We start from the raw sequence: 25,765 nt of genomic DNA on the forward strand, positions 1-25,765 counted from the left end.
TGTAGCAGCAATTGGGCTGCAAAGGGCCAATGTATTATTCTTGCACAAGGGCCCTTTTCTGTCTGTGTCCGCCAGTTATGTGGTCAATACAAGAACTGGTGAATGACTTATTCCTTTCAAGGACTTTGCAAAGGCCTAGGAGACCTCCATTACGAGAGAATAAGCAATTTTGACATCTCTACTGGAAAGGGTTTTTTACAGTTGGTGTAGTCACTGTGGAACGACCAACCGCAAGAAGAAGTAACTGCAGGCACTATATCAGAAGTTAAAAAAGGGCTGGATGGTATTCTAGTGATAAAAATATATATTTAATCAAAAATATTGAACTTGATGAAACGGTGTTTTTTTTAATTTGCATTTAAAAACATCATACGTCATGAGATTCAATTATTACGAAATGTCTGATAGTCACTTCAAAAACAATCAAAATAAAAAAGTCACATTAACACATGCTCTTTTAACCAATGAAAAAACAATGGAGGTTCATGGGAGAAAATGCCATAAAGTGACAAAAAAAAAAAATAACCATACCTAGAGAATACTGCGATTTTGAAAAACTCTAGCACTAAAAAAAAAATACATGGCCATTGAAAAAAAAATCCTTCCCCTTAAAAAACGCAGTATGTGTCCTGCATCTCAAAGCTTCCTATTGACTTGTCTCCTGGATAGTGCGGATATCAGATGAATAGAATTCCACGTAAGGTGAAATTGTTCCTTCCTGACAGATAACCTCGAAGCAACTTAAGTGTCATCTTTTAAATGATTTAGTAAAATCCTCACCCCAGAAGCAGCTCAGGAGAACGGTACCATCGCGTAGCCACGTATTCAGTGTAATTGGCATTGCTGCCTTCAGACAAATTCCGTGCAAAACCTGAAAAAAGAAAACATTTCATTCCTTTCTTTGCAAACATGATCCTAAGGTTATTCCCCAAAGCACAAGTTATCCCATATCTATAGTGCCTTACTCGACTTTATTCGGCAGCCCCATTAACAATGAATGAAGTGGAAGCAGAACAAAAGCAGACAGACAGAAGATGTCCATGTGCAACAACAATCCATGGGACTCTTTTGCAGTCCCATAGCTATTCATGATGCAAAATTTGGGCCCCTTTACCTCCTGGGACCCTGTATGGCTGCACAGGTTGCACCAATGGTATGTCCACCCCTGAGGTATAGCATGAGAACCTCCGCTCCATTCAGGATGAGATGACAGACACCTTTTCGGGGTTCCAGAGCCGCTATCTCGGGCATAATGGGGTTCCCACCAGCCAGACCAAAGCGATCAGCATTTTATATCCCATCTTAAGGATAGAGTATAATGTAATTTTTTTGGGCATGACCCTTTCAATAAAAAAAAAGTGCATCATGTCGTTCTTGATGGGACACTTTACTTGACATTGGCCAATTATATTTTGCATCAGTCGAGGGATGTTCTTGCAATCAAGACACCACCAAATAGCCCTTAAACATAGGGCTGTCAAAGTAGATGAAAATGATTTACAGTAGATGTCTTTAATGAAATAATATACAATTTACAGGCATACTATCATTATCAAGGGTCTACAGATGCCCTGCTGTTTACTTCCAGCTTTGGTTAGATATGTAACCAATGATGTCTACAAGGAGGCATGTCTGTCGTGATTCAGTAGCTAAGCCAGCCACTTTTTATTTCACGATGTATTCAGTGACACAGAAAGTGCCAGGCTTAGGGACTGACATGGGCTAGTCATCCAGGCCCGTTCATAAAAAGACCAGTATAGACAAAAAAAACCTTAAAAATTAAGTTTTAGTTAATTACTCTTAAAAGTATCTAATCCAAAAAATTAATAAAAATAGAGAAACACCTCCTATGCCTATGCATTCAGAGGGATGATGCAGTGTTGTTATACAGTAGAGAGGATATTTAGTATATAATATCAAAATCCTCAACTGACCCTAATAGGTCCCTTTTTGACTGTCGTCCTACCTGACTGCGGAGGTTGGCACCTTAAAATTCGATGTGGTGCCCCCGCTCAATGTCGGCAGTCCCTGCATGCCCTTCGTGTACAGCTATAGTATTACATCAACATACACACGGCATAAATCTAGATGTCTATGATTTTGCTTAGCTGTGGCTATAGGGAAGCTCGAGAGACTACAATGTGTCTATAGATAGCAATCTTTTTCAGATGAACTTGGTGTGGATAAAAAATCCAGAGGTCTGTGTTACCAGGAGCCACCTCTGCTAGTTCACTAGGTCCTAATTAGGCTTCTCTAAATATGGCTAGCACTTAGTTTTTGTATATACCACATATAATTAAAGTGCAAGTACAAACTTAAAATTGTACTCAAGGATGAGCCAGACTTGTGCAAGACCACAATTATCTTCCTGATATCTTGACTGATTTCTAGAGACTTCCCCATGACGCTACACAAAGAAGCAGTTTGTTTCATGTGTGCATTAAAATACATCAACAGGGGTGTCTCTAACTCAGATATTGCCAAAAAAGAAGCTTCCAAACACATGACATCATCATATGGGCAATCCAGAGTTGTTTAAAGGCATAGTAATCTTAGTGTACGTAAACTTTTGACTTTGCAGTAAGTGATAAAAATGCCTTAACATTCTCTCTCTTATTATTCCGGCATTTGGCAAATATTAAGGCTACGTTCACACGTAGCGGAACTCTCGCGGAAATTACCGCGAGAATTCCGAATTCCATTCCATGGGAAAATCACATTTTAAATTCCCGCGATTTTCCCACAGAAAAACGAGCATTTTGCAAGCATTATTAGCTTGCAGAATTGCTAGGGTTTTCCAAGCGATCTGTAGCATCGCTTGGAGAACTGATTGACAGGTTGGTCACACTCGTCAAACAGTGTTTGACGAGTGTTACCAACTTTTTACTATTGAGGCTGCCTATGCGGCATCAATAGTAAAAGATAGGATGTAAAAAATAATTTAAAAAAATATATATATTGCTATTCTTACCTTCCGGCGTCCCGCGCAGCCTTCCCGCCTCTCTCTACGCGCCCGGTCCCAGTAATCCTTTGCGAGAATTACCGCGATGACGTCCATTCTCGCGGGATCGCGACGTCTCGTGGTCATTCGCGATGACGTTGCGCGAATGACCGCGAGACTTCGCGATCCCGCGAGAACGGACGTCATTGCTCGCAAAGGATTACTGGGACCGGGAGCGTGGAGAGAGGCGGGAAGGCTGCGCGGGACCGGGACGTCGGAAGGTGAGAATAACAATATTTTTTATTTTAAATTCTAATTTTTACAGGGATATGGTACCCAAAGCCCGGAGGACAGTCTCCTCTCCTCCGGACCGTGGGTACCATCCGCAAATGTTCTGCTTACTTTTCGCATGGTGTGCACAGCCACATGTGGAAAGTAAGCAGAACAATGCATTCCTATGGGTGCGGGATCGCCGCGATTCCGCTAAATTAATGAGCATGCTGCGTTTTTTTACTGCAAAGCGATTCTGCCACGGTAAAAACCGCAGCATTAGCACAGCATTGCGGAATCCCATAGGAATGCATGGGATGCTTATTTTTCGCGGCAAAATTGCACGGTTAAAACTGCCGCGAAAAACCCGCCACGTGTGAACATAGCCTAATAATTATGGTAATCCTAAGTGACCTAAATCGGGAAAGGTTTATTCTGATTTCATATCAAATATTGAGAAAAACATGCAGATGTGTCTTTTTATATATTGTATGTAAACTTCTGGCTTCAACTGTATATGGACCAGATGAAAAACACCTGGACTGGATGAAAATAGGCGATCACTGTTTTTAGGTTTTCATCAAGGTGGTTTTAATTTAGATGAATCTGGCCCAAGGTTTATAACAATTTCATATGGTCCAGGATGTTTTTTAATGCTGTTCATAAACTGTATATTTAAAGTACCAAAATTGTAATCTAATGCTATTGATGAAGGATCGGGGGTATACGTGTTTGATTGACATCATGACCTGACCAACTTTCTTTGATATTACAGCTCAGATATATTAGCATTATGTACTTTAACCACAAGTCACAGCAATACATTGTTTTCAACGGCAACAACATCTATTTTCAACAACAATAAAAGCATGCAGTCTTTTACGACTGTACGGACATTTCTTTGTTGGCTGTCGTAAAAATGTATTATTTGTGAGGGCCCTACAAGGAGTGACTTTTTCTTTTATTTTTACTAATACAATTTTCTGTGTTTTTTTTTACATTTTGTCCCTTGCACCAGATGTAGAATTTATCACATTTTATACTGTTAGAGGGAATCTGTCACAAGGTTCTCCCAATATCAACTACGGTCACCAATTTAATGCATTTTTTACAGTATTCTAGCAAGTTGTATATAAGTTCCCAACCCCCTCTGCAAACCCCAAAACAGACCTTTCATAATCCCTCCATACGGTGCGGACCAATCAATCCAATGGGTGTCGTTGGCTTGCTTCATGCCTCCTGTCTCGTGTCAATCCCTGTCCTCCTGCTTGCTTCATATGGATGACATGTTCTACATCATCCACACAGAGTCCCCCAGTCGCGCTCCTGCGCAGGTGTACTTCGCTCTGCTTCGCTGATGGTAAAGTGCTGTGATGTGCATGCGCAGCCTATACTTGTGGGTCATTAGCGCTGTTTGGCCAGTCCCGGCGCATGCACATCACAGTATTTTGCTCGGACCCTAGAAGGGCACAGTGAAGTATGCCTGCGGAGCAGCTCGATTGGGGATACTGTGTCATCCATATGAAGCAAGCAGGAGGACAGCGATTGCAGCGAGAGAGGAGGTGCCAAACCAAGATCAGCAATGCCCATAAGACCGGACAGTGCTGTATAGAGGGATTTAAAAGGGGTGTTTTGTACAATGCAGTGGGGGTTGAAGGCTAAAACACTGTAAAAGAGACAGTAATGGTGGTAGCTACAGTAAAAATTGGGAAAAAAACTGGTGCAAGGTTCCCTTTAATATACAGTTTAAATCAATGCTAAGAGGTATTTTTATATAAAATATTATATATTATAATAAGGTGATCCCATTTATTCTCGTAATTAGGTATTTGTGTTGTTGCCAGCAATCTAACTGTTGGGAGGTTTTTGAGTGCAGGTCTGTCCCCTATAACAATCTTTTGACATCTAGATACATATTTCCTAAATACCTATAGTGGTGAAAATAAGTATTCAATACACTGTCTACAAAGAATGGAGAGGTCTGTAATTTTTATCATAGGTACACTTACACTGTGAGACAGAATCTTAAAATGAAAAACAGAAAATCACATTGTATGATTTTTAGGTATTTGATCACCTACCAACCAGCAAGAATTATGTCTCTTACAGACCAGTTAGTTTTTCTTTAAGAAGCCCTCCTACTCTGCACTCATTACCTGTATTAACTTAACCTGTTTTAACTCATTACCTGTGTAGGTACGTGAGCCGAATGGGGGGGTGGTCCTCTTACCGCCGCAAACAGACTTGAGACAGAGTCCAAGGTGCATCCAACAGGTCCTCTTTATTGGTCGCTGGTCTCCGCTGCTCCTCCGCAGCTCCTGGTCCAGTCATCTGAGGTCTGCTGCTGTTCTTCATCATGCCGTCCGGCAGGACCAGTCTCCAGGCCTGATGGTTCCGCAGGGATGGTCGGCAACAGCTCCTCCAGCGGCTGCTCCTGGTAGTCCTATGTGGCCGCACGCTCCTCCGATTCTTTCAGGCGCTTATACGCCACCGCCATTTCGTCAAGTCCTTTTTCCGCTCCGGATCCGCCTGATGGAAACCAGCAATCTGGAACACAGTCCAAGTTTGTAATCCACAGGGAAAATCTTCAACCCGTACAGCTTGGGTCCTTGGAATCTTCGGGGCAGGTTTACCGCAGAAGATGGTGTATTAGCAGCGATGATCCTGCCGACTATGCCAAATGTAGGTACGTGAGCAGAATGGGGGGTGGTCCTCTTACCGCCGCGAACAGACTTGAGACAGAGTCCAAGGTGCGTCCAACAGGTCCTCTTTATTGATCGTATTCTCACGATCGCAGCAACACACAGCAGCAGCTAGACACTTTCCGCACACAGGCCCGGGTACCTTCGCTTCCTCCTTACTTCTGTATGACGGCCCTCGCGGCTCTTTCACTGCAGCTGCCCTAGGCCTACCACTACAGCGCTTGCTTCGCCTGCCCGAGTCTGTCCGTCTTGTGGTACCCCCAGGCTCTCTCCATCTGCGGCTTCCCTTGTCTCTCCGTTTGCGGCTTCTCTTGTCAGGGCCACCCCCCTGACTATCTCTGTTGTCAGTCCTCCCAGGAGCTTCTTCCGTCTCTCCCTTCAGTCTTCTCTCCTGAGCTCCTCTCCCTGGACTGAACACTTCTAGAACTCTCCAGCCTCCTTTTTTCCCCCTTCTTGGGAATTCCCCCTAGAGTTCTTGTAACCCTGCCCCCCATGACTGTGCGGTTTCGTAGCCATAAGCTGATGTTAAGTCCATTTCTCACCACTCTCTCTACTCCCATCTTGTGGCCAAACTTCGGTATTACACCCGTCTTTCCTTCCTCCAGCTGTCTGCCATCTATGAATGCAACAGTCCACCTACAGCACACTATATCTTCACCTTCCCACTGCAGAGAGGTCCGTATGTCAGTCCACTTCCCCTACACGTGTATAAAATACACTTGTCCACACACTCAATCAATCACACTCCAAAAGACCAAAATATAACTTTTTGATATCAACTCCACTCACCGTGTTTGGAGGCAGAAGAAGGATGAGTACAACCCCAAGAACACAGTCCCAACCATGAAGCATGGTGAGGAAAACATCATACTTTAGGGGTGCTTTTTTTGAAAAGGGGACAGGACGACTGCACAGTAGGGATGAGCGAGTAGTGAAGTATTTGGACTCGCTGCACTCGTTATGAGTACCTCCTAATAGAGTTGAGCGACTTTGGTCGGATTGGGTTTCATGAAACAAAATTTGATTCGGATGAAACTGGTCCGACTAGGGCAAAAAAAGTCGGAGTTTCGTCCAAAACCCGACCCCAATGCAAGTCAATGGGAAATAAAAGTCGGCATTGAGCGGATGACATTCATCCACTCAATGCCAACTTTTAATCCCCATTGACTTGCATTGGGGTCGGGTTTCGGATGAAACTCCGACTTTTTTTGCCCTAGTCGGACCAGTTTCATCTGAAACAAATTTTGTTTCATGAAACCCAATCTGACCAAAGTCGCTCAACTCTACCTCCTAATACTTGGGTACTTGTAATGAGTAGCGAGTCCAATGTAAGTCTATGGGAAATGCGAGTAATGGGCTGTGTGTGTGTGCTGGGCTGGGCGGGGACTGTGTGAAGACTGTGCCGGGCTGTGCATGACTGTGCTGGCCTGTGGGAAGACTGTGCCGGGCTGTGTGGGACTGTGCTGGCCTGTGAGAAGACTGTGCTGGGCTATGCGGGACTATGCTGGCCTGTGAGAAGACTGTGCCGGGCTGTGCGGGACTGTGCTGGCCTGTGCAGGATTGGGCTTTGCAGGTACTGTATGGGGACTATGCTGGGCTGTTTGGGACTGTGCTGGGCTTTGCAGGTACTGTGCGGGAACTATGCCGGGCTGTGTGGGACTGTGCTGGGCTTTGCAGGTACTGTGCGAGGACTATGCTGGGCTGTGTGGGACTGTGCTGGACTGTGCGGGGACTGTGCCAGGCTGTGCGGGACTGTGCTGGGCTGTGCAGGAACTGTGCGGGGACTGTGCCGAATATTGCGAGGTGAATAGTGAAATACTCGCCAGGATTCGAGTACCGCATTACTCGCTGAGTACCTAATCCTAACGAGTATACTCGCTCATCCCTACTGCACAGTATTGAAGGGAAGATGGATGGGGTCATGTACAGTGACATTTTGGCCAACTACCTGCTTCCCTCAGTAAGAACATTGAAGATGGGTCATGGATGGGTCTGCCAGCATGACAATGACTCGAAACACACAGCCATTGCAACTAAGGAGTGGCTCTGTAAGAAGCATTTCAAGGTCCTGGAACAGCCTAGCCAGTGTCCAGATCTGAACCCAATAGAAAATCTTTGGAGGGAGCTGATACTCAATGTTGCCCAGCGATATCGCTGAAACCTGAAAGATCTGGAGAAGATCTGTATGGAGGAGAGGGCCAAAATCCCTGCTGCAGTGTGTACAAACTTGGTCAAGAACTGCAGGAAACATAGACCTCTGTAATTGCAAACAAAGGTTTCTGTACCAAATATTAAGTTCTGTTTTTCTATTGTAACATGCTGAAAAAAAGAGAGGACAGCACCTCCAAAAATTATCCAATGATCTAATGCCTCTCGGCAAAAATACATATAACAGAACATGAGGTTCTAAGATTAACATTCTGATCAGACTGAATGAAGCCCACTTTCTATTGTAACAAATACTTATTTCATGCAATAAAATGCAAATTAATTATGTAAAAATCATACAATGTGATATTCTGAATTTTTCACAAGATTCTGTCTCTCACAGTTGAAGTGTACCAACGATAAAAATTACAGACCTCTCCATTCTTTGTAGGAGGAAAAACGTGCAAAATTGGCAATTTATCAAATACTACCGTATTTTATGGATTATAAGGCTGGTTTCACATTTGCGTTTTTTAGCGCTGGAAAAAAACGCTAACCTGCGCATGCGTTTTTTCCCCTATATTTAACATGGGTGCGCATACCTGCGCGCTGCCATGCGCATGTATGCGATTTTCATGCGCTGCGTTTTTTTGGGGTATGCGTTGGTATTTTCCAGACGCAGCATGTTGCATTTTTTGGCCCTGCAAAAAAGCGCATGCGCACATATGCGCACGTTTTGCGCTAAAAATGGCCATTATAGCCTATGGGTGCGCATATGTGCGCATTGGCATGCTTATGTATGCGTTTTTTTGCACCAGCGTTTTTTTTTTTTAACCATGGAATTTAGGGGTTTGGGTTAGTTAGGGTTAGTTAAGGGGGTTTAGGGTTAGGGTTAGGGTCAGGGTCAGGGTTTGGGTCAGGGTTAGGGTTAAGTATGGTTTGGTTAAGGGTTAGGGTTAGGGTCAGGGTTAGGGTCAGGGTTAGGGTCAGGGTTAGGGTCAGGGTTAGGGTTAAGTATGGTTTTGTTAAGGGTTAGGGTCAGGGTTAGGGTCAGGATTAGGGTTAAGTATGGTTTGGTTAAGGGTTAGGGTTAGGGTTAAGTATGGTTTTGTTAAGGGTTAGGGTCAGGGTTAGGGTCAGGATTAGGGTTAAGTATGGTTTGGTTAAGGGTCAGGGTTAGGGTTAGGGTCAGGGTTAGGGTTAAGTATGGTTTTGTTAAGGGTTAGGGTCAGGGTTAGGGTTAGGGTTAGGGTTAGGGTCAGGGTTAGGGTTAAGTATGGTTTTGTTAAGGGTTAGGGTCAGGGTTAGGGTCAGGATTAGGGTTAAGTATGGTTTGGTTAAGGGTTAGGGTCAGGGTTAGGGTTAAGTATGGTTTTGTTAAGGGTTAGGGTCAGGGTTAGGGTCAGGATTAGGGTTAAGTATGGTTTGGTTAAGGGTCAGGGTTAGGGTTAGGGTTAGGGTCAGGGTCAGGGTTAGGGTTAAGTATGGTTTTGTTAAGGGTTAGGGTCAGGGTTAGGGTTAGGGTCAGGGTTAGGGTTAGGGTCAGGGTTAGGGTTAGTTAGGGTTTAGGGTTTGGGTTAGGGTTAAGTATGATTTGGTTAAGGGTTAGGGTCAGGGTTAGGGTTAGGGTCAGGGTTAGGGTTAGGGTCAGGGTTAGTAAAGTCATGGTTTGGGTTAGTGTGAGGGGCCACCCTTATGTTGGAAAAAACCGCAAACGCGGTAAAAACGCACTAAAAACGCATACAAACGCATAAAAACGCTGCGTTTTTTTCATGCATGCTCATAAAAATGCTTGAAAAAAACGCAGCAGTTGTATGCTTTTGTATGCGTTTTTTCAATGCGTTTTTTTGCGGGAAAAACGCGCTGCAAAAAAAAGCAAGTGTGAACTTGCTTTTTTTTGCAGCGCGTTTTTCCCGCAAAAAAACGCATTAAAAAAACGCATACAAATGCATACAAACGCTGCGTTTTTTTCCAGCATTTTAATGCGCATGCAGGAAAAAAACGCAGCGTTTTTGCGCGTTTGTATGCGTTTTTTGTGCGTTTGCGTTTTTTTACAGATTTTGGAAAAACCCCACAAAAAAGAAAAAACAACCATTCAACAACACACAAGACCAATGGGACTTCATTGTGGGTGTGGTATGTTAATATATATACACCCTGTCTACAGTATTCTTCACATTTGCTTGATTCTTCTCGTGACCATGGATCTGCGCTGGAAGAGTTTTCACTTCAACTTGGATTTGGACATCGCGATGGCTCAGGCGTATGCAGTTGCTTGCCATGAACAAAGGAAGAGAGAGAGGCAGCGAAGACGGCGGCGTATGTGGATACATCCGATTGTTGAACTCCGGGAGAGCCGTGGGGCATACCATACCCTCTACAGCGAGCTCCAGTCAAACCCGGAGAAATTTACAGATTATATCCGGATGTCCCACGAAAGTTTCATGGATTTGCTTGCTCGTGTCCAACAATCCATCCGGAGACAGGACACACAGCTCCGTCGTGCGATTCCTCCTGAGGAACGGCTACTGGTGACATTACGGTATGTTTTAAAAACAAAGGGGTGTGGTCTGATGTTTTTTTTTGTAAATTTAGTATTCAAAACCTTGGGTAATTAGTTTTCGTGAATGTACTAATATTTTTTTTATAGTTTTTAAAAATAATATACATAAATATTAATTTTACTTCTTTGTCTGTTCACAGATTCCTGGCGACTGGAGAAACCCTATCCTCACTACACTTCCAGTACCGTATTGGAATCTCTACCTTGTCTGGAATTGTTGCTGACACCTGCCGGGCTCTCTGGAATGTTCTTTGCCCAGAATTTATGCCCCTGCCCACCGCTGAAAAGTGGATGGAAATTGCTGACAAATTCTGGACAGTATGCAATTTTCCCAACTGTTTGGGAGCTGTTGATGGGAAACACATACGGATCATCAAACCCCAAAGAACGGGATCTGAGTACTATAATTACAAAAAGTACTTTTCAATAGTACTCATTGCAATTGCGGATGCCGGATGTATGTTTGTAGCAGTGGACATTGGAGCATTTGGCCGTGGTAATGACTCGCAGGCTTTTAAAAACTCAGACATGGGCCGGAGGTTGTATGGCAACCAATTTAATTTCCCTATGCCACGGCCTCTTCCTCACACCGAAGCTCCGCCACTGCCCTTTGTAATGGTTGGCGATGAGGCTTTTCAAATGTGCGGAAACTTACTGAAACCCTACTCCAGCCGGGACTTGGACCACACCAAAAAAATTTTTAATTACAGGCTGACCAGGGCCAGAAGAACTGTCGAGTGTGCTTTTGGGATTCTTGTTTCCAGATGGCGAATTCTGGGCACGGCCATTAATCTTAAACTTGAAACAGTCGATGAGGTGGTGAAGGCCTGTGTGGTTCTACATAACTTTGTGATGGCTAAAGAGCACCCGACCTTTGAACTGGACGATGATGCTCCTAACCCATTGCCTGAATTCACTCAGCACACTCTCAGGTCATCCGTTGAAGTTGGCCAAATGAGGGACAAATTTGCGGCCTACTTTATTTCTGATGTAGGACGGGTGCACTGGCAAGATGAAATGGTGTAATGTTGTTGTTTATGGTAATAAAAATCCTTATTTGATACCATTACTGAGTGCACTATATTTTTTAAACTCCGATTAATTAAAAAACTTCCCATGTATAACTGAATTTTGTTATGTTCACACACCTGGGCAGGTAAATACACATACGAGTTAAAATGCAGCATTGCTAGTCTGCGTGAAATATATTGGAATGAGCAAAGCTGCAGGCCATGAATCAGGAAACCATTTTTTTTCAAGATAAAATTGTGCAAATAGTTTAAAACAAAGTATGTGATTTTCTCAAAACACAACACTCAAAACCCAACCCCAATGAAAGTCCATGGGGAATACAAGTCAGCATTGAGTGGATGAATGTAATCTGCTCCATTAAAAGTTATTACACTAGGCCTTTGAATTGACTATACTAGGCCGTGGTATTTCAAATATGAGTATACTAGGCCTTGGGGCTAGTAGTATAGTAATATGTGAAATACCACGGCCTAGTATAGTCATACCAAGGCCTACTGTTATAACTCGATTTTTAACAACTAGCATCTTGTTTCAACAAAAACAAACTGGTGAAACTAGAAAGAAACTTATTTTTTAGACAAGTTTCAACAGTTTGTTTTTCATGAAACCAGATTCTATTTTGTAAAACTAGAGTTATTACACTAGGCCTTGGAATGACTATACTAGGCCGTGGTATTTCAAATATGAGTATACTAGGCCTTGGGGCTAGTAGTATATGTGAAATACCACGGCCTAGTATAGTCATACCAAGGCCTACTGTAATAACTCGATTTTTAACAACTAGCATCTTGTTTCACCAAAAACAAACTGGTGAAACTAGAAAGAAACTTATTTTTTAGACAAGTTTCAACAGTTTGTTTTTCATGAAACCAGATTCTATTTTGTAAAACTAGAGTTATTACACTAGGCCTTGGAATGACTATACTAGGCCGTGGTATTTCAAATATGAGTATACTAGGCCTTGGGGCTAGTAGTATATGTGAAATACCACGGCCTAGTATAGTCATACCAAGGCCTACTGTAATAACTCGATTTTTAACAACTAGCATCTTGTTTCACCAAAAACAAACTGGTGAAACTAGAAAGAAACTTATTTTTTAGACAAGTTTCAACAGTTTGTTTTTCATGAAACCATATTCTATTTTGTAAAACTAGAGTTATTACACTAGGCCTTGGAATGACTATACTAGGCCGTGGTATTTCAAATATGAGTATACTAGGCCTTGGGGCTAGTAGTATATGTGAAATACCACGGCCTAGTATAGTCATACCAAGGCCTACTGTAATAACTCGATTTTTAACAACTAGCATCTTGTTTCACCAAAAACAAACTGGTGAAACTAGAAAGAAACTTATTTTTTAGACAAGTTTCAACAGTTTGTTTTTCATGAAACCAGATTCTATTTTGTAAAACTAGAGTTATTACACTAGGCCTTGGAATGACTATACTAGGCCGTGGTATTTCAAATATGAGTATACTAGGCCTTGGGGCTAGTAGTATATGTGAAATACCACGGCCTAGTATAGTCATACCAAGGCCTACTGTAATAACTCGATTTTTAACAACTAGCATCTTGTTTCACCAAAAACAAACTGGTGAAACTAGAAAGAAACTTATTTTTTAGACAAGTTTCAACAGTTTGTTTTTCATGAAACCAGATTCTATTTTGTAAAACTAGAGTTATTACACTAGGCCTTTGAATGACTATACTAGTCCATGTTATTTCACATATGACTATACTAGCCCTTGGGTTGGTTTTTAACATGTATTTACCCATCAGTGTGTGTGAGCGGCGCAAACAACATTAATGAAACTTATTAATGGTGAACCACAAATGTAAATTTATTTTTTATCACAAAAAAAAAATTTAAAAATTATTTTTTACGGCGTTTGGGGGCAGATGGTTTCAATTTGGGGGTGTGCAGGGAATATGCAACACTTGCAGTTGAAGACGGTGTTTGAGGGGAAGGGGCAACAAAACTTGTGGGGGAAGGTAGTCCAGTTAAGGGAATTAAACTTGGAACACTTGTAGGAGAGGAAATCTGTTCAGTTACATTAGTTGTAATGGCATGTCGCCGTAGGCTTGTGTGCCTGGACCGACTTTGGCCCAATGCCCGCCTTGATTGATTTCGCCTTGAAGTAGGGGCAAATATGGAATGTAGGTCCCCCGTCTGCTGGTATGGCTGCTGCTGCTGAGGTGGCGGCTGCTGCTGCAGAGGTTGCGGCTGCTGCTGAGGTGGCGGCTGCTGCTGAGGTGGCGGCTGCTGCTGAGGTGGCAGCTGCTGCTGAGGTGGTTGCTGCTGCTGAGGTGGTTGCTGCTGCTGAGGTGGTTGCTGCTGCTGCTGAGGTGGCGGCTGCTGCTGAGGTGGTTGCTGCTGCTGCTGAGGTGGCGGCTGCTGCTGAGGTGGCTGCTGCTGCTGAGGTGGCGTCTGCTGAGTTGGCTGCTGCTGCTGAGGTGGCTGATGCTGCTCTTCTTGTTCAGTGCTCGTCCTTGCAGGAGGACTGGTGGCGGCAGTGATGGCCCAGGTTTGCAGAGTGGTGGTGGCAGGGCTACTACATGTTGTTGTAGCGGCAGGGCTGTTCCATGTTTGCCTAGTGGTGGCTGAGCTCCACGCATGCATGGGATTGGCGGTGGTGCTCCAGACAGGAGCAGCGCTTGCCATGGTGGTGTCGGTGAAGTGACCAGCTGCACTCAGACTTGTGGTGGTGTAACGGTGGGTGTCCAGCCTTTGAAGAGAGGTGTCCGTGCAGTGGTATGCAGCACAAGTCGGTAGTGAGGTGAAGCGAGTCAATGGTGGCACAGGTGGAAAGGACACCACTGACTGCTGACCGTACCGATTATGCTGCATAGCCTGCAAGAAAGCATTGTTGCAGGCCTGCAGCACATTCAGCTGTTGATCAGGACTAAGGTGTTCCGCCATGCCCTTTTCAATCTTACTAAAAAAATGGTGTGCTGGTCTGTTGAGGTCGGCCTCCAGACGGTCAAGGCGCTGTTCTACAGAATTGAAGCGGTGTTCAAAGTGGTTAAAACCACGTTCCATCAGTGCAAAACCGCTTTCAACTCTGTCGGACAGTGACTTGAGGCTGGAATTAAATGTCTCGCTCAAATGCATAAACTCGGGCAAGACATTCCTGTCCAAGGCCCTCTGCCGCTGGCGGGTAGTGCCCGCATAACCAGTGGCAGAGACCTGGGACAGGGGAACACCTGATGGCCCAGCTTCCTGGTCACCAGCTGTGTGTGTGTGGGACCTGCAAGGTGCTTCCTGGCTGTCGGATGGCTGGGACGGGTCAGAGGACGTCCGACGAAGGACCGCTCCAGGGCCAGGTTGCAGGGTGCTGCTCCAGGTGCTGTGGAAGAAAGGAAAATCATTACTACCATGCCTTTACAAGAAGCATCAGCTGTGGATTAGAAAAACACAGATTAATAAAAATAAAAACCCAAAATGTATAATACTTACGATCTTGTGGCAAGGACCGGTCTTAGGAACTGCAACGCGTGATAGTGACGGTATCTAGTTCTGGTCCTTGACGCAGATCCACTGCGAACCTGGCCCTCAGCACGAACATCACTGTTGAAGCGGTCCTTGATCGAACGCCAACGTGTTCGGACTTTGTCCACTGTTGATAAAAAAAAACAGTGCCGTCAAGTACAACAGTCACTGCTTCACAATTTAGCAATACAATAATCAAAGCAGTCACTGTACACCCCGATGACACTGTTGGGTTTCCTGCTAGAATACACCTAGCACGAAACCCAACAGTGCCGTCAAGGACAACAGTCACTGCGGCACAATGTAGCAATACAATACTCAAAGCAGTCACTGTAGACCACGATGACACTGTTGGGTTTCCTGCTAGAATACGCCTAGCACGAAACCCAACAGTGCCGTCAAGGACAACAGTCACTGCGGCACAATGTAGCAATACAATACTCAAAGCAGTCACTGTAGACCACGATGACACTGTTGGGTTTCCTGCTAGAATACGCCTAGCACGAAACCCAACAGTGCCGTCAAGGACAACAGTCACTGCGGCACAATGTAGCAATACAATACTCAAAGCAGTCACTGTAGACCACGATGACACTGTTGGGTTTCCTGCTAGAATACGCCTAGCACGAAACCCAACAGTGCCGTCAAGGACAACAGTCACTGCGGCACAATGTAGCAATACAATACTCAAAGCAGTCACTGTAGACCACGATGACACTGTTGGGTTTCCTGCTAGAATACGCCTAGCACGAAACCCAACAGTGCCGTCAAGGACAACAGTCACTGCGGCACAATGTAGCAATACAATACTCAAAGCAGTCACTGTAGACCACGATGACACTGTTGGGTTTCCTGCTAGAATACGCCTAGCACGAAACCCAACAGTGCCGTCAAGGACAACAGTCACTGCGGCACAATGTAGCAATACAATACTCAAAGCAGTCACTGTAGACCACGATGACACTGTTGGGTTTCCTGCTAGAATACGCCTAGCACGAAACCCAACAGTGCCGTCAAGGACAACAGTCACTGCGGCACAATGTAGCAATACAATACTCAAAGCAGTCACTGTAGACCACGATGACACTGTTGGGTTTCCTGCTAGAATACGCCTAGCACGAAACCCAACAGTGCCGTCAAGGACAACAGTCACTGCGGCACAATACAGAGCAGGGAAATACTCACTAAACGCCTTTTTGGCGGATGCTGTGGCGCTGTCCCAGCCATCCATCAACGCTGCGGCCACCTCATTCCATAGCCGCCGTGTCACCACATTGTCCTTGTACAGCCGGTCACGGCTGTCCCACAACGGCGAACGCTCCTGGACCAGGCTGATGAGCTGCTCATTATCCAGGTAGACGTCTTCATCCCGTTGTGGAACCTAGACAAAACACATTCATTAGAATAATCAAATTTAAATTGACTAAAAAGTTACAAAAAAAGAAAAAAAAAAAAGAGTAAAAATAGAAGATAAAAAAAAAAAAAAAACATTACAAATCATTTGATACTTACATTACGTATCACCACCGGGACTTGGCTTCGCTGCTCCTGCTGTTCGCCCTCACTATTCCCGTCCGCAGATGATGATGACGATGTCTGAAAGTTGAAAAAAACGTAAGAGATTTGGAGAAGCAGCAGATATACTTACCAGATGCACGAAAATAATCACCTCACGGTCTGCTTGCGCCAATTCCTGCCGCGATGGGGAATACTCCGATTCTGAAGACATACTGCATGTAAAAATAATAAAAATCATTAGTACATACATAATTTAAAAGGACAGGCATATAATGTAATATACTCACATTCTTCGCTGATATAATGTGTTCTTGGTTGAATGTCTGCTCTTCAATCTGTCTAGTGTAGTAGTGGCAGAGTTTTGGCAGGCACCTCCTTTATATAGCCTTTTTTTTTTGGACTTTAGAAGATTCTAACTAGGATAAAAAGTGGACACCACCCAAAAAACGCTGCGCTAAAAAAGCGCATACCTGCGCATGCCAGTGCGCACGTATGCGCATCCATAGGCTATAATGGCCATTTTTAGCGCAAAACGTGCGCATACGTGCGCATGCGATTTTTTCAAGGGCCAAAAAATGCAACATGCAGCGTCTGGAAAATACCATCGCACACCCCAAAAAAACGCAGCGCATGAAAATCGCATACATGCGCTTACAAGTGCGCAGGTATGCGCACCCATGTTAAATATAGGGGAAAAATCGCATGCGCACGTATGCGTTTTTTTCCAGCGCTAAAAAACGCAAATGTGAAACCAGCCTAAGACGCACTTTTCCCCCCCAAATTTGGGGGGTGCGTCTTATAATGCGTATATACCTTACCGGTACCGTTGCTGCATGCTGGGATGAGGGGGTGCCCAGCAGTGCTGCTGGGGTGTCCGGTAGTGCTGCCGCAGGGGTCAACGGTGCTGCGGGGGGCTCTACCAACATTTTATGAAAGGCCAGAGCCCCCTCAGTTCTGTGGCTTTCTATGCGGTGGACTCCGGGAAAGTGGCCTCCAGGGGGAGGCAGATGCACAGATGGAGATCTCGGCATCAAGATCTGCTGAAATCTCATCTCCCGAGATCTTGATGCCAAGATCTCCATTTGCGCATGCGCCGCCCCCGGGGCCATTTTCCCGGAGTCCACCGCACAGGAAACCACGGAAATGCGGGGGTTCTGGCCACTCACAAAATGTCGGCAGAGTCCCCCACAGGACCGGAGACCGCCGCAGCACCGGCGGACACACCTGCAGCACCGTCGGGGCCCTGCAGCGCCAGACATCCCCACAGCACAGGACACCTGCAGCGGCGTACTGCACATTGGACACCCCCTCATCCCAGCCTGCGGCAAGCAGCATCACCCCACTCCTGCCTCCTCCAGCAGCGACCCTGGGACCCCACTTCACCGCAGCCACCACCCCCTGTAAGCAATAGCAATAAGACATATGGATTATAAGAAGCACCACCATTTTATTAAAAAAAAATTTTTTTTCTATTTTTCTCCTCAAAATTTGTGATGCATCTTATAATCCGGAGCGTATTATAATCTGAAAAATACGCTAATTTTCACAACCACTGTATATAGAAATGTGAAAGGCTCAGACAATAAAAATAATGTGAAAGGCTCAAAAACAATAAAAATATATTCTTTATTGGATAACAAAATAATTACAAACATAAAAATAGACATACAAAAGTCACACATATAAAATATTAAAGGTTGTCATAACAATACTCCCTTGTTTAAATACTGCAAATCAGTACAGAGTTATTCTAAGTGCAATCACAGTATTGAGGATGGATACCCAAAAGGTACAAGATAAAATATCCAGTGCTGTATTATTTAAGGCCATTTAAGGCAAATACAGATAAACAGAGAGAAAGTGATATCACATAAAAAGATCCATAATGATAGTATTGCACGGTGGCATTGATTACACTTTATCTATCAAAGAAAATGCACCTGGCGCACGTTTCGTATCAAGCTTTGTCAGAGGGTATAGATTTCTTTACTGATTTTGAGCCTTTGACATTTATTCTTGAATTTATTGGTGCATTTTGATCCTTTATATACTGCTCATTATACTCATGTAGGCATTTTATATATATTTCCTAGATGAAAAACCCGTTTTACATAAAAATGGCAACTTATAGAAGACAGCAATAGTAAAATAACAGATATTAATTACTGATATGGGCACAGCACAGGCCCAATATATGCATAGCTGCGTTAGTTCCAATTTTTATTTGAATTTTATTTTTTAGATACAGTACTGGATTTGTGATTTCTTGTGATCAAACTAATTTCATAATCTATGGTTAGTGTTCAACAAGAATGTTTCCCTTATTGAGAAATATATGCAAAATGTTTGTGTTGTAAGTAACTTACCAAAATCACAAAGCTTTAAGATATCGTTGTAGCTAATTAAGAGGTTTTCTGGTTTGATGTCTACGAGACAGAAACAAGAGATCAGAAGCAACAAAATAACACATTTATTACTTATTTATGCAAAGGTAAATATTAAAAATTACTCTAACTTTTAAGTAACAACAGATCATGCACATACAGTGCCTTGAAAAAGTATTCCTAGCCTGTGAACTTTTCCACAATTTTTCATGTTACACCTGCAAACTTACGGTAAATGTATGTCATTGGGATTTTATGTGGTGAACGAACAAAAAGTATTAAATATTTGTAAAGTGTAAAGGAAGTGATATATGGTTCACTAATAGTTTAAAAAATATAAATCCGGAAATTGTGACGTGATTTGTATTCAGTCTCCCTGAATCAATACTTTGCAGGACCTCCAATTCCTGCAGCAAATCTTTTGGGGTATGTCTCCATCAGCTTTACACACCTAGAGGTAGAAATTTTTGCAACCTAGCTCTAGCTCAGTGATATTGGATGGAGAACATCTGAGAACAGCTATTTTCAAGTATTGCCACAGATTCTCAATGGGATTTATGTCTGGACTGTGACTGGGCCATTCAAATATATGATTTTGTTTTTATCTAAACCAGTATATTGTAGCTCTGGCAGTATGTTTAGAGTCAATGTTCCGCTGCAAGGTGAACCTATGCCCCAATCTCAAATCTTTTGCAGCCTCTAACAGGTTTTCCTCCAGGATTTCCCTATATTCAGCTATTGATCCTCCCATCAACTTTGGCCATCTTCCTTGTACCAGCTGAAGAAAAGCATCCCACAAAATGATGCTGCCATTACCATGTTTGATGGTAGGGATGGTGTTTTCAGAGTGATATGCAGTGTTAGTTATCTGCCACACACAGTGCATGTAGGCAAAAAAGTTCTACTATGGTCTCATCTGACTAGAGCACCTTCTTTCTCATGCTGTGTCCCCTACATGGCTTTTTGCAAACTGCAAACAAGTTATGAATTGCTTTCAAAAATAGTTTCTTCTTGCTAGTGTTCCATAAATCCAGATTTGTCTTGTTGACTGATTTTCCCACCTGAACGCTGGATCTCTTAGTGAGTGTCTAGAGTGACCATGGGTCTATTGGCTGCTTTTCTAATTAGTGTCTCCTTGCTTGGGATGTCAGTTTAGGTGGGCAGCCATGGCTTGGTAGGTCTGTGATTGTGACACTCGTTGCTTGGGCTATTTTTTATAACCTAACCCTGTTTTACTCTTTTCACAACTTTATCCCTAACCTGATCTGCTTGGTGCGTTCCTTTTTTTTCATGATGCTATTTGATCCCTAATGTTCTCCATCAAACCTCTGAGGCCTTCGCAAAACAGCTGTAGTTATACTTTGGAATAAATTACACACAGGTGGACTCAATTTACTAATTAGGTGACGTCTGGAGACAATTGGTCATTCAGGATTTTATTCAGTGGTATCAGACTACAGGGGGCTGAATACAAATGCAAATCAAAAGTTTCAGATTTATGTTTTTAAAATATTTAGAAAACCAAGTATCATTTCCTTTACATTTCACAAATACTTGCTACTTTGTGTTGGTATATCACATAAAATCCCAATAAAAGACATTTAAGCTTGTGGATGTAAGGTAAAAGGTCACAGGGTATAAATACTTTTTCAAGGCACTAAAATTAGGCCACTTTGATATCCAGCTCTAGAGTTGAAGCATTACATGTGCTCATTAGAACAAATGCAAAGAAAACTATCAAAATCAACAAGGCTTCCAAATAGTTGTAGGTAATGACCACTGATTCATTATGAAAGGAATCAAGCGTCAGGTCTCCAGCACACAGTTGCATGACAGCATCCCGAAATCTACAAGCTGTATGAAGCTGTAATGCAGCACACAAAGAATATTGTTAAACTAAAAACTATATAAACCTTGAAACATTTTTTTTTTATTGGGAATCAAGGAATCTGTCCACAAGTTTTTACCATGTAATCTGAGAGCAGCATGATATAGGGTCAGAGAGCCTGATTGTAGCGATGCATCACTTACTGGACTACTTGGTGCAGTTTTGATAGAATCCCTGTTTTCTGTGCTGTAGATGTAGAAGGTCAGAATGCTGAAATGTGTATAACCCTACAAGCATCCATGATTGGCAGCTTCCTGTGTGCCCTATGATCTGTCCGCAAGCAGCCAATCAGTCAGTCATGGGTGAAGAGTTACACAAATTAACTGGACTTCCTTGCATGAGACACCCCATCCAGTAGTGATAATAGCCTGCTGATAATAGACTGATTGTACTGAAAATACAGCACACAGACTGATAAGTGACACATCCCTGGAAACAGGGTCTCAGCTCTTACATTATGCTGCTGACAGTTTCCTTTCAAACAACTTTCTAAATAGTCCCTAGTTCCTAGTAAGGAACTATTCATCTCCCCCCTCCATTCTCCCCAGCCACCTAACCTTCTCCTCACAACTGTTCCTCCACATACAATCCTTTTTCTCCAGACACGCACGGCCACATCATGTCCTATCCTGCTCCCACCTTCTAATGCTCTGTCTACTACTCCTTATTGCTGGCGACGTATCCCCAAATCCTGGCCCTCCTCAACACATCCCTACACTCACTTCTACCACCCTGCCACGATCCTCTACACGTCCTCGCAACCATGATAACCTCAAACCCATTCATCCAGCCCCCACTCCCTCAACCCCCTTACCTGGAGCCCTATGGAACGCACACTCTGTCTGCAACAAGCTATCATTTATCCATGACCTCTTTATCACCAACAAACTCTCCTTCCTCGCCATCACTGAAACCTGGCTCACTCCCTCTCACACAGCCTCTCCAGCTGCGCTTTCCTATGGCGGATTCCAACTCTCTCACACCCCTCGCCCCAGCAACAAACGTGGTGGAGGAGTTGGCTTGCTCCTGTCTGATACCTGCTCCTTTACCCCAATTCCTCTGCCACCCTCCGCTACTCTTCCCTCGTTCGAGGTGCACTCCGTCCGCATCTATTCCCCCTTCAACCTCCAACTGGCTGTCATCTACCACCCCCCAGAATTAGCCATCTCCACCTTTCTCGACCACTTCACCACCTGGCTACTCCATTTCCTTTCTGCTGACATCCCCCACCATCATCATGGGCGACTTCAACATCCCCATTGACACTTCCACCCCGGCTGCCTCTAAACTTCTATCGCTCACGGTTTCCCTTGGCCTCACTCAATGGTCCTCTGCGGCCACTCACAAAGATGGTCACACACTGGACCATATCTTCACTCGTCTCTGTTCCCTCACTAATCTCAACAACTCACCCCTCCCCCTGTCTGACCACAACCTACTGACATTCTCTTCCCTCTCCTCTCCTACTGCGCAACCCCCGCTCCATAAACTCGCTCACCCTCGCAGGAATCTCAAACACCTCAATTTACAATCACTCTCTGAGTCCCTTCTCCCTCTTACAGACATAGCTTCCCTTCATGACACAGATGCTGCTGCCACTTTTTTTATAACATCACAATAACAGCAACACTCCATTCGGCTGCCCCCCTCACGCAGAGCAAAACTGGAACAATCAACAGGCAGCCCTGGCTGACCAGCCTGACAAAAGAACTGAGACGGGTTTCCAGGGCTGCTGAGCGGAGATGGAAGAGAACCCATTCTACTGAGCACTTCAACGCATACAAGCAGTCCCTTGTCAGCTTTAAGTCCACGCTCTCTGCCGCAAAACAAACTTACTTCGCATCTCTCATATCCTCCCTGTCTCACAACCCTAAACAGCTCTTCAACACTTTTAATTCTCTACTCCATCCCACAACACCTCCTCCCCGTCCTCTCATTTCTGCTGAAGACTTTGCCTCTTTCTTTAAGCAGAAGATCGACACGATCAGACAAAACTTTGGCCCGCAGCCCCCAATGCCCCTCTTAGCCACTCAGCCCTGTTCTGCAAAAGCCAGCTTCTCCACCATGACAGAAGATCAGCTCTCCACCCTTCTGTCAAGATCACACCTCACCACTTGTGCCCTTGACCCATTCCCGTCTCACCTCATCCCTAACTTGGCCACAGTCCTCATCCCATCTCTAACACACCTTTTCAACCTTTCACTTACAAATGGTGTCTTTCCCTCATTCTACAAACATGCCTCAATCACACCCATCCTCAAAAAGCCCTCCCTTGACCAATCCTCTGTGTCTAACTATCGCCCAATATCTCTTCTCCCTTATGCCTCAAAACTACTGGAACAGCATGTATATCTTGAACTGTCCTCCCACCTCTCCTCCTGTTCCTTCTTTGACCGGTTACAATCTGGCTTCCGACCGCATCACTCAACTCAAACTGCCCTAACTAAAGTCACTAACGACTTACTAACCACCAAGAGCACGCGACACTACTCTGTCCTCCTTCTCCTGGACCTGTCCTCTGCCTTCGACTCCGTAGACCATTCCCTCCTGCTACAGACTCTCTCATCCCTTGGCATCACAGACCTGGCCCTATCCTGGATCTCATCATACCTAAAGGCCCTTTTACATATAGCGATGCACCAGCGATCCGACCAGCGATCCGACCCGGTCAGGATCGCTGGTGCATCGCTAAATGATCACTAGTGAGCTGTCACACAGGCAGATCTCACAGCGATGCAGCAGCGACGCAGCGCACGATACTCACCTTTCACACACAGCGATCCTGGCGTCCTCCCGCCCGCCTCCACGCGTCGCTCGTCGTCACAGCAGGAAGCCCCAGCAGGAAGCTGACGACGAGAAATGGAGCTGGACATTCTCACATGATCAGCGATGGACAGCGGGGGAGCCAGTCGGAGGTAAGTATCACACATAGCGATATCGCTAGCGATATCACTATAACGTCACAAAATCGGTGACGTTATAGCGATATCGCTAGCGATATCGCTATGTGTAAAACCCCCTTAACAGACCGAACATTTAGTGTCTCCCTCTCACACACCACCACCTCACCTCGCCCCCTGTCTGTCGGCCCAAGGCTCTGTCCTAGGACCCCTACTATTCTCCATCTATACCTTCGGCTTGGGACAGCTCATAGAATCCCCCGGTTTGCAGTATCACCTCTATGCCGATGACACGCAGATCTACCTATCTGGACCCGACCTCGCCTCCTTACTGACTGCAATCCCACATTGTCTGTCTGCTATCTCAGCCTTCTTCTCTGCTCGCTTTCTCAAACTGAACATGGACAAAACAGAATTCGTCATCTTTCCCCATCTCACTCTACCCCTCCACCAGACCTATCCATCAATGTCAACGGCTGCTCTGTTCCCCCAGTCCCGCACGCTCGGTGCCTTGGGGTGATCCTCGACTCTGCGCTCTCTTTCAAACCACATATCAAAGCCCTCGCCTCCTCTTGCCACCTCAAACTCAAAAATATTTCTCGGATCCGCTCAATCCTCAACCACGAAACCACAAAAACACTAGTGCATGCTCTTATCATCTCCCGCTTCGACTACTGCAACCTCCTACTCTCTGGCCTCCCCTCTAGCACTCTAGCTCCGCTCAGTCCATCCTAAACTCTGCTGCCCGACTAATCCACCTGTCTTCCCGCTATTCCCCAGCCTCCCCCCTATGCCAGGCCCTTCACTGGCTTCCTATTGCCCAGAGGCTACAATTCAAAACCCTAACCATGACATATAAAGCCATCCACAACCTGTCTCCTCCATATATCTGTGACATGGTCTCTAGGTACCTACCCGCACGCAACCTTCGATCATCTCAAGATCTCCTTCTCTACTCCCCCCTTATCTCTTCTTCCCACAACCGCATACAAGACTTCTCCCGTGCTTCCCCCTTACTCTGGAACTCCCTGCCGCAACACATCAGACTCTCACCATCAACGGAAACCTTCAAGAAGAACCTGAAGACCCACCTGTTCCGACAAGCCTACAGCCTGCAATGATCCTCGGTCTACTGAACCACAGCAAGACCTGCTCTACCCTCTCCTACTGTATCCTCACCCATCCCTGTAGACTGTGAGCCCTCGCGGGCAGGGTCCTCTCTCCTTCTGTACTTGTGTGTCCCTTGTCTTACACATGTTTATTATACTTGTCTATATTTCCCCTTTTCACATGTAAAGCGCCATGAAATAAATGGCGCTATATAAATGCATAATAATAATTACAATTTTTCTACCATTCGCCACTGCAGTGACAGTAAATGCTATGTCTAGCTCAGTGCTTTTGCAAAAATGTTACAAATGCATCAGAGCTGCTGCTCCTGGTTCTGGCTTCTCTTTGCTCTCCCTCCCTTCTATCAGTGTCATAGATAGCAGCAGAAATGGAGACAGGGAAAAGGTTGTACACAGATCTCTGCAGCATGGAGAGGGAGAAAGTATTTCAGGAAGGTACAGAAAACAAGCTATAGAAAAAGAGAAAGCAATGGAGAGAAAATAAGTGCTGGACAGAAGCTGGGCTCATATATTGCCTGCTCAGTTTAAAAAAAAAAAAAAAAAAAGTTTTAAATAACCTGATGACTTCAACTGTAACAGTCTGTATGTGCCACAACTGTCCCAGTATTTGATCCTTAGTGATGTTTGTAATTGATTATAAGGTTAATTTCACATGCCCGCTGTTCATCAAAACTATAGAGGCTGCGACGGGGTACTAAAGATCCACCCCGTAATAATGTGAATAGAGGCTGATCTGCAGTATCCGTCTCTGGCCACTATAGTGATCAAAGAGCTGTTGCTTACGACAGGATCCGAGA

At 44.6% G+C, this 25,765-nt stretch overlaps 1 protein-coding gene across 8 annotated transcripts in view; it reads right to left on the bottom strand.

Annotated features, from left to right (window-relative positions):
* Positions 1–25,765, bottom strand: part of CDKL5 (cyclin dependent kinase like 5) — a 482,089-nt gene that overhangs the window by 87,148 nt on the left and 369,176 nt on the right. For all 8 annotated transcript variants that reach the window (XM_073565893.1, XM_073565896.1, XM_073565898.1 and 5 more), the window contains 2 exons: positions 19,033–19,092; positions 781–871 (listed from right to left, as the gene is read on the bottom strand). In XM_073565893.1, coding sequence (XP_073421994.1) covers positions 781–871; positions 19,033–19,092 — 151 coding nt within the window. The remainder of the gene's footprint in view (positions 1–780; positions 872–19,032; positions 19,093–25,765) is intronic.

This window comes from Dendrobates tinctorius, unplaced genomic scaffold (assembly GCF_039654945.1).
Source record: "Dendrobates tinctorius isolate UK_male_01 unplaced genomic scaffold, ASM3965494v1 ptg000016l, whole genome shotgun sequence".
NCBI classification, from domain to species: domain Eukaryota; kingdom Metazoa; phylum Chordata; class Amphibia; order Anura; family Dendrobatidae; genus Dendrobates; species Dendrobates tinctorius.